The sequence below is a fragment of the Otolemur garnettii genome, unplaced genomic scaffold, assembly GCF_000181295.1.
Source record: "Otolemur garnettii isolate 467f Iridium unplaced genomic scaffold, OtoGar3 scaffold00039, whole genome shotgun sequence".
NCBI classification, from domain to species: Eukaryota; Metazoa; Chordata; class Mammalia; order Primates; family Galagidae; genus Otolemur; species Otolemur garnettii.
The window spans coordinates 6,840,159-6,850,169 of NW_003852434.1; the positions used below are offsets into that span (position 1 = coordinate 6,840,159).

The 10,011-nt window shown below is 37.6% G+C and overlaps 1 protein-coding gene across 26 annotated transcripts in view; it reads left to right on the forward strand.

Annotated features, from left to right (window-relative positions):
* Window positions 1-10,011, forward strand: part of SEC31A (SEC31 homolog A, COPII coat complex component) — an 89,547-nt gene that overhangs the window by 59,058 nt on the left and 20,478 nt on the right. For 10 of the 26 annotated variants that reach the window (XM_023513381.1, XM_023513380.1, XM_023513387.1 and 7 more), the window contains 3 exons: window positions 4,578-4,670; window positions 5,491-5,614; window positions 7,175-7,516. In XM_023513381.1, coding sequence (XP_023369149.1) covers window positions 4,578-4,670; window positions 5,491-5,614; window positions 7,175-7,516 — 559 coding nt within the window. The remainder of the gene's footprint in view (window positions 1-4,577; window positions 4,671-5,490; window positions 5,615-7,174; window positions 7,517-10,011) is intronic. The other 16 variants (XM_023513391.1, XM_023513393.1, XM_023513395.1 and 13 more) reach the window with 5 other exon arrangements.

Below are 10,011 nucleotides of genomic sequence, written 5' to 3' on the forward strand. Positions count from 1 at the left end.
AAAAAAAAAAATCATCCCTTAATCTGCTCAAACAGAATATATTTTAGATATAGTTTTAAGCTCTCTAGGGAAAATCTTATTTCTCTGTCACTCACACCTTGCTTACACATATATATCTGTTGTTGAAACTTCTATTTGATTATCTATCAAGATGTAAGTAAAGTAGCAGAAACAATCTTGTTGATGATTTGGTTAATTTGTTAAAAAATGTTTTTAGAGGACCGGGCATGGTGGCTCAAGCCTGTAATCCTAGCACTCTGGAAGGTCAGGGAGGTCAAGGTGGGTGGATTGCCTGAACTCACAGTCCGAGATCAACCTGAGCCAGAGTGAGACCTTGTTGCTAAAAAAAAAATAGCCGGGCGTTGTGGTGGGCGCCTATAGTTCCACCTCCTTGGGAGGCTGAGGCAAAAGAATTGTTTAAGCCTAAAAGTTTGAGGTTGCTGTGAGCTATGACACCAATGGCTTGCTACTGAGGGCAACAAAGTGAGATTCTGTCTCAAAAAACCAATGTTTTTAGAAATCGTCTTTTTTGAATTAGAATTCAAATTCTAAGAATTCAATTCAAGAATTTGAATTCTAATTTTAATTCTAATTTTCTGAATTATTAGTATAGTTTATTCTGTCTTTTGATTCTGCTAGAAAAGAATACACAGAATATAGATATTTGTGGACAACTTGGATATTGGAGAAAAGTGAATGATCAAAGTTTTATGAAGTTGTAGGTCATACAGAATGTGACAAGAATAATTTTAATTACTTAATTTAAATTACCAAATGTTTGTTGTCATAAAATGTATCCTATTATTTTACTATTTCATGTACAAACTTTTCCAGACCAGCAGCAGATAACCTTCATGTATTTAAATGATTAAGTAGGTTTTTTTTTTGGAGGCAAGAGTCTCGTTATGTCACTCTTGGTAGAGTGCTGTGGCATCACAGCTCACAGCAACCTCAAAATCTTGGGCTTAAGTGATTCTCTTGCCACAGCCTCCCAAGAAGCTGGGACTACAGGTGCCTGCCACAATGCCTGGCTATTTTCTTATTGTTGTTGTTCTTGTTGTAGCTGTCATTATTGTTTAGCTGGCCCAGGCTGGGTTTAGCCCTCCAGCCCTGGTGTATGTGGCCAGTGCCCTAACCACTGAGCTATGGGCGCCAAGCCTAAATGATAAATGTTTTCTTCATAAGTAATAAATGGTCTTACTTGATAGCAAAGGTAATAGGTACTCTGCCTACTTTAAAATAGAGCAAATTGCTAATAAGATTGAAGGGGTCTTTTTATATTTTGTTATAGCAAATGTAAGTATAAAATCATGAAAAACTAAAAAGAAGTATCAATTAATAATCTCATCTGTTGTATTTTGGGTACTTAATCAGGATAGACAGCATTTCAATCACCTTGTTAACTATAGGAATACTTCAGATTTTGATGTTTTTCATTTATTTGACAAATATTTATTGAGACCCTTCTGTGAGAACATGGCATTGTTCTAGATGTTGAAGGTATATTGGTTAAAAAAATAGATGAAATTCTCTACCATAATGGAGATTATACCAACCTTAGAAAGTCTCTGACAGGTGAGACAGACCAGATGGTGGCTAGCAAAACTAACACACAGATGTCAGGTGACCCACCACAGTCTGAAGACACGGGGCTTGAATTCCTTAGCATTGCATGGCTGGTTAATGGCTAGGCTAGGATTAGAACTCCTGGGCATCTTGTGTTAAATAAGGTTGTCTCTCAGAGTACTGTAGTAAGCTAAGCTGTATATTGGGAGAAGAGAATATTTACTGTCTATGTCCTTGGATTTATCTATCTTTCTGGGAAAAGGTGAAAACATTGAAGAGTTATTTTAAGAACGAAAAACAAATTGAATCATAAATAAAACAGTGACCTTCCTGATTAAAGCTTATGATATACTGAGTAAACAAGAATAGTGGCTTGTGGTTTTAAAGCGGTATTAATGGGCAGCGATAAAAGAATGTAAGGTAGGCCAGATTTAGGAGGCCTCCCACTTTGACTGGCACAGCTTTGCTTTAACAGATGCCCCTTGAACAACATGGGGGTTAGGGGTGCCAATCCCCCATGCAGTTGATAATCTTTGTATAACTTTTGACCCCCCGAAGATTTAACTACTGATAGCTGACCATTGGCCAGAGCCTCACTAATAACATGAATAGTTAATTAACAGACATTTTGTATGTTACATGTATTATATGCTGTATTACAAGAAAGTGAGCTAGAGGAAAGAAAATGATACGAAGAAAATCATGGGGAAGAGAAAATGTATTTTACTGTTCATTAAGTAGAAGTGGGTTATTATGACAGTCTTTGTCTTTGTTGTCTTCTTGTTGAGTAGTCTGAAGAGGAAGTGGGGGGGTTGGTCTTCCTGTCTCTGGGGCAGCAAAGGTAGAAAGGCTGGAAGGGGAGACATGAGAGGCAGGTGGCTCAGTGTAACTGCTGTTGAAAATATTCATGTATAAGTGGACCTGTGCAGTTCAACCCATGTGGGTCAACTGTCACCTGTATTTATTTATAAAATTGTATATATATATAATTATTATAGTTGTATATATTTATATTATTATAATAATTATATATACATAATCATATATAATATATATAACATACATCTATTATATATAACTATTATATATCATTATAAAATATAATACTATATATGCTATTATATATGTATATAATTAATTATGTAATTATATATATATAATTATATAAATAAATACAGTTGACTGTTGACCCACATGGGTTGAACTGCACAGGTCCACTTATACATGAACATCTAGTATATATGAATATATATGTATATGAATGTATATATGAGTTTCAACAAAGATTTACATGACAGGGAGGGTTTTGATGGCTTAAAAAAATTGATACAAACAGCATTTGTATTAACCTGGATGGAAGTGGAACACATTATTCTTAGTAAAGCATGACAAGAATGGAAAAGCAGGAATCCTATGTATTCAATCTTGATTTGAGGACAATTAATGACACGGTGTGGGGTGGGAGAAAGCAGAGAGAGAGAGAGAAGGAGTGTGGGGGATAGGTTCTCAGTGTGTGACACAGAAAATTAAAAAAAAAATCAGATGAAATTCCAGCTTTCAGAAATTAAACTTCAGTGAAAGAAGACAAAAATTAAATTAATAAAATCATCACATTTGTTAGAAGTGTGAAGAAAACCTGCTGAATGCATAAGCACACCTGATAGAAGAATGTAAGGAACACTGAGAACAAGTTAAGAAAACCTCTGGGACTGGTTTAAGAGGGAGGGGAGAAGAAGGCAGGGCCAGATAATGCCTTTAAATGGGTGAAGAACTTGAAATATCATTACAAAGAATCAGAGGATGGTGCTATATATATATGAGGTCACCTTAGTGAGATCATCTTGAGTAGATTAAGTTTTATGCTCTTAAGAAAATGTTAGCAAACTTATTTTAATAAAAAGACTTTGAGTGATCAATACCATGAAAATGAGAAACATTAAGTTACCAAGGACAGGTCCTTCTTCCCCTGTGAGTTACTTAACTACTTGAAGTTTCTCCAGTGTTTGTTTTAACAACTGTAAATACTGTGGAATAAGCAATCTTGTAGTTTTTTCTTTGTCTAGAGCACATAATGATTCAGTCTAAGCATTATCATATTTTTTTGTGATTCTAGCAGCACAAGTTTTAGATGGCTCTTTGATTTCTATTGCCCAAGTCAAAAGTTAGTAGGAGGTAGCTGAATGCTGACAGCATTGGTGCTGCTGGGATTCTGAAAACATCTCTCCGCTTAAGCTTGACGGAACTGTGACACTACCTTTATAACATTTTGACATTCATCCTTTTTGTCATATTAAAAAAAAAAAATTGAAAACCACTGGCCTCCAGGTTAAGCAACAGGGTGTAACGTAGAAAATACTGTCCTGGAAATTAGGAGACTTGGACTCACGGATGAGCTGTATGGACCTCAGCAAGCCCATTCCCTTCTCTGGGCCTTGGTTTTTTTCTCACTGTTAATGGGTAGAGATTAGACCGGATGATCTTTAATATTCAGCTTTAATAATCTCTGTGTGGTTTATTTTTTATTTTTAATTGTTGGGGATTCATTGAGGCCTTTGTGGTTTTTAAGCCTTGTATGGGACTAATAAGATTTTTGTGGCTGTGATGAAATCAGGAATGGGCACTTCTGTAGCAGTGAGCTTGCAGGTAGTAGTAGCATGAATACTATTTATGCTTCAAAAATCATTTTGCTCAAATAATTTCTTTCCCTAGAATATTTTAGTTCCTTTCCTACTTACAAGACCTCGCTTTTTCTTGATGCTTGCCTGGCATTGTTCTTATGCTTTGGTTTAGGTTTTCATTTTGATTTTTCTCCTGCCTCCCTCCTCCTGCTTTGTTGTGACTATGTTTTGGAATCCCAGCTCCTTTGAAAGCAGCTGCCTGCCTAATGTATGTAATCTTGGTGTTCTTTTTCCTTTGCATCTGGCTGTTAATAGCTTTTAGATTTTTTTCCTTCTTCTTTTAATGTCTTAATTTTTTATTTTCTGTGATTGGTATTTCTTTGTTCAATTCAGGTTAGAATTGCCCCTACTGTCACTACCTGGAGTAACAAAACTCCTACTGCCCTTTCCAGCCATCCACCTGCAGCCTCTCCCTCTGACACACAGGTATATCCTTCATTTATTCCTCTTTGAGCAAGACTCTGCTCACACACATATACATACACACACACACATACACACATATGTAGAGAGAGAGAGAGCATAAGCAGGAGAGAGAAGAAGGTTTCATATATTTTTTACCCCATTCTTTAAGGTCCCCCAGTGCTACCCCCACCTGCTCATTGCATTTTTATGCTTTGAGGGTACCAGAGATAATTTTTAACACAATTAATTTATTTTTTTAGCCCCCCTTTCCTTCTTATGCAGTTCTAAATTGACTTGAACTAAAAAACATCAACCAAAGTTCTGACAATGATTTAGATCTAATTTCACTGAAGTTTTTTGTTTTTTTCTTTTTATAGCACTTGAGAACTTTTTTTACTCTTTACTAAAGAATAAAAAGGTTCCCTTATGGCATTCATACTTGTATTTCCAGAGTGTGGAATAGTGGATAGTGGATGGAAATTAGTAGAGATGGATAATCCTGGTGACTTATCATAAATACCTTTGGCACTATTTTATGAAAAAGCTCTTAGCATCTTTTGCCATTCATTGCAGTGTCTCAATCAGACTTGTCTGATCTTTAAATCATTGACAGTATGTTGCTCAGAAAACATCATGTTCTTACAGCTGAACAGGCTCAGTGCAAAAAAGAAAGAAAACCATGGTGTTCTGAGGAAGAGAGAGTATGCAAAATGCAATGTTTCTTATGCAATAAAGTTTCTTTTTAATAAACATAGAATTCCATTTAAAGATTATAAGTCCATCTGGCAAGGTTCTTGGTTCTAAATGTAATCCTCCTTTTTACCATATTCTTGTTTTCTAGGGAGAAAATCCTCCACCTCCAGGTTTCATAATGCAGGGAAATATTAACCCGAACGCTGCTGCTCAGCTTCCCACATCTGCAGGTCACATGCACAGCCAGGTACCAGCTTATCCACAGCCACAGCGTGAGTAATGTGACCCTGACGCCCTTTCATAACAGCGTTTCTTATCTGACACAGTAACCGTTTACCTTGAAGCCCCAAACCAATTTTGGCAGAGTAAGAACCGTCTTAGGTAGGACTCCTGAGTCCCTGCTGTAGAGAAATGTGGTTTTCTGAAGAGGTGTCCTGAAGTAACTCCCTTGTCACTCTGGTCAGAACAGTTGGTTCCTGTTCCTGAACCAGCACTAAGACCTATCAAACAGACTCAAATGCTCCATAGTTTGGGTATAAAGAAATAGAATTTTAGAAATTATTTCATACATATTCTTTTCCTTCAGGCACAAACTGTTTTTAGAAAAATTGTTTTAAGAGGTGTTTGTCGTTCTGTTTCCATTTCATTCAGTCATTTATTTACTAGACTGGGTTTGTAGAGCAGTCTTAGGTTCAAGGCAAAATTAAGGAGGAAGTGCCTTGAGTGCACATGTGTGTGTACACCATCGCCCACCGTCGACATCCTACACTAGAGGGTGGTGTATTTGTTGAAATCAATAGACTTAACATTGATTTTGGTGGCCTCATCACCACCCAGAGCTTACACTAGTGTGGGTGCTTCAGATACATTCTGTGGGTTTTGTGTGTATCTGCCATTTGCACTTAGTGAAAAATCACCACTACATAAAAATTTAAATTAAGAGCAAAAAATAAAATAAAATCTCAAAGAGGAAAATTATAAGACTAAACAACTACTGGGAAAACAAGAGACCATTACCCTAGGAAGAACTAATCAATAAATATGTTCTATGCAGAAGGGGATGTTCTTACTCAGCATGAATACAAATTTGACACAGCCTTTCCCCTGAGCACGTAATGTGAATGCTGCCTGCAGAGTACTGTTAGGAAACAGCCTCCTGTTACATTCACTCTGGAGGGTCCTGCCTAGCCCTGGTCCTGCAGACTAGGATGGTATTAAGATCTCCCTACTCTGGGTTTACATCTTTCCATTAAAACGTTAGTTGGCTGCCATGCCTGATTGTTCACTAACCTACTACATACAATATGTAAAATGTTCTGCGTTATAATAGTACTTGTTTTATTAGAGTTGACTCTTAGTCTGGAACTGTGCTAAAACTCAGAATTTGAATGGCTCATGATTTTATTGGATGTTGGAGAAGATACTTGATTTGTAACAGTAGTGCTCACTCTTCAATTCTTATTGAGGGGCAAAGTCTTGAACTGCCACCAAACTCCGTGTTACTTTTTTTGTAAAGTGGGATGTTTTCAGTATGTTTTTCCTGCACTGTTCCATCTGGTAGTCCCCATAGTCTTTTCACAGGAACAGGAAAAGTCTCAGAAAAGGGTCAGTGTTGACAGTTGTTGGATCTGATGATTCAAAGACTGATAACTAGCAGCAGTTTGGGGATGGCAAAAGCATAATATATAATAAGCGTTAGTGTGGGGTTATAATTTATTGCTATGAGAATAATGATTAAGATCCTTTCCATAGAATGAGATAACTTTTTTATTTTCTGCTATCTGAATAAACTTGTAACTAATTAAAATTTCTGTTTCTTCTCCTTGATGTAGCTTATCAACCAGCCCAGCAGTATTCCTTCGGAACAGGGGGGTCAGCAATGTACCGACCTCAGCAGCCCGTTGCGCCTCCTGCTCCCAACGCTTTCCCTAGCACCCCTTACATATCTTCTGCTTCTTCCTATTCTGGGCAGTCTCAGCTATGTGCAGCACAGCACCAGGCCTCTTCACCTACCTCCAGCCCTGCTGCCGCTTTCCCTCCTCCCCCTTCCTCTGGAGCATCCTTCCAGCATGGCGGACCAGGAGCTCCACCATCATCTTCAGCTTATGCACTGCCTCCTGGAACAACAGGTACACTGCCTGCTGCCAGTGAGCTGCCTGCGTCCCAAAGAACAGGTCTGCGCTTAAAAGGAATTTGGTTTGGCTCCCTCCTTAATATTTTCATGAACAGATGGGTGGATGGAGGGCTCTCATTTCTGTTTGTAAACTGGGTACTGTGAGATGTTGATTGAATTTTCATAACCGTTTCTAACACTGTTTATTAAAGTGTGATTTTCCCATAATGAACTTTATTTGCTAAATGAGGAAAGCTTCAGAGTTTCAAAAGGGTAAGAGTGTTTAATCTGCAATTGAATTTAAAATAAGTGGTAAGAAATTAATTGGCAAGATAAGTGGTGGTTGGAATCAGAATCAGTTAACACGGATTTCTTTCTTTAAGCAAAGGTGTGTTCTGTGCTCTAAGTTTTCAGTTTTTGAAATTATTCACAGCTTACACTTGTTCATGGAAATTAAATAGTACAGAGTCTTAATGAGGCTTACAAATTTTATAATTATATTCATTTATAAGGGTGCAGAGTGATCTCAAGATGTATGCCAAAGAAAAAAGAAAGATACAACTCTTGACAAAGACTGAGGGTAGAAAGTCAGTGTGCAGTAACACAGTGCAGTGGTTCTCCAGTCAGTGGTGCTGTCCTTTCAGGCATCTAGCACATTGCTAGACTTTTTAAATTTTTGTCTACTAGCGTAGTTGTACCTGAAAATTTCTAATTAACAATTTTATAAATATTCTTATAGTGAAATATATATTTTCATTAATATTTTGATTGACACAATTGTATACGTTTATGAGGTACAATATGATATTTTGATATATGTATACAATGTGTAATGGTTAAATAGAGCTCATTAACTTATCCATTACCTCACCAATCATTTTTTATGGTAGTGAAATGCACATTTTATAAGTTGGGTTTTTTTTTTGAGACAGAGCCTCCAGCTGTCTACCTGGGTAGAGTTCTGTGGCATCACAGCTCACAGCAACCTCCGACTCCTGGGCTCAAGCGAGTCTCCTGCCTCCACCTCCCAAGCAGCTGTGACCACAGGCGCCTGCCACAATGCCCAGCTAGTTTTTGGTTGTAGCCATCATTGTTGTTTGGCAAGCCCTGGCTGCTGGCACCTTAGCAGCTTGAGTCACAGGTGCTGAGCCTATAAATTATTTATATTACTCATTTATATTACTGTATGAGCATTTTGTTAATTTTTTCTTTTAATTTTTTTCACTTTATTGCCTTTGGTAGAGTGCTTTGGCGTCACAGCTCACAGCAACCTCCAACTCCTGGGCTTAGGTGACTCTCCTGCCTCAGCTTCCCGAGTAGCTGGGACTACAGGCACCCCCCAGAACACTCGGCTATTTTTTTGTTGTAGTTTTGCCGGGGCAGGTTTGAACCGCCACTCTTGGTATATGGGGCCGGCGCCTCACTCACTGAGCCTTAAGTGCCGCCCCATTTTGTTAATTTTTTATGAGTAGGTCATATTATTTGATTATTTTATTATTTGATAATAAAAGGGGCCTTAAAAGTATGTGTTTTATAAAAAGAGTCAATCACAGAGTTGAGCCACCTACATAGTGATTGAGAGTGCAGGCTTTGGAATGAGATTACCTAGTTTTGTATCCCAGCTTTGCTACTTTCTAGCTGTGTGATCTTGAGTCAGTTAATTTATGAAACTTCTTTAAGTATTAATTTCTCAGAATCAGTAGTAGCTACGCATAAGCTTTACAAGAGGATGGAGTGCATTAATACTTTAAAAGATTTTAGGAAGACAATACAACCATCCAGTAAGCACTCTTTTTTAAAAAGTCAGCTGTGATTATAGAAAATCTCACTCAAAGTTCTCTGCATTTTAGTTTTTTTTTTTTTTGAAAAGTGAATTTGTTTCAGATTAATGTGAGGATACACACAACCAGGTCAAAATACGCATTTTAGTATTTAAAGCAGTTCCCTTTTTGTTTTATAACTGAAGGTTTTGAACAAGAGGGGAAAAAAACATAAGTTGAGACTTGTTATACTCCCAGTACTGAAGTTGTTCTGGGGAAGTCCCGTGTCTACTTCCCTCCTTTTATGTGCTAACCAATAGCTTTAATTAATAAAGCACTTATAAAATAGGATCTGTCACAGACGTATTCTTGTCTAATAATATAACTTTGTAAATATGGATATAAGTTTTTTTTTTAATGTTACTGCTTTTAAAACCATATGGATAGTTGATCCCAGAGGTATACACACATTTCTTTCCCCCTACTCTGATACACACTCCTGTGCTGAATGGCAAAGTTTTGGGCAACAATGGAGTGCACATTTAACGTGAGGTTAAAATGGAGCTGAAAACACCCTGTCGCCTCGTGACATCAGAGCTATCCCGACAGCATGGCGCAGCGTGCGTTGTTCATCTGTCCACGGTGGTGCTGCTGTAAATGAGCCCCCTGTGCTGCCAGTGCACAGACAGCCGTGCCCAGTACATGCTCCTCGATAATGATGTAAACAGCCATCACTGCGTATATCACGTATTTACTGTACTATGCCACGTACTTTAAAAAACTACTTTAGAGTGCA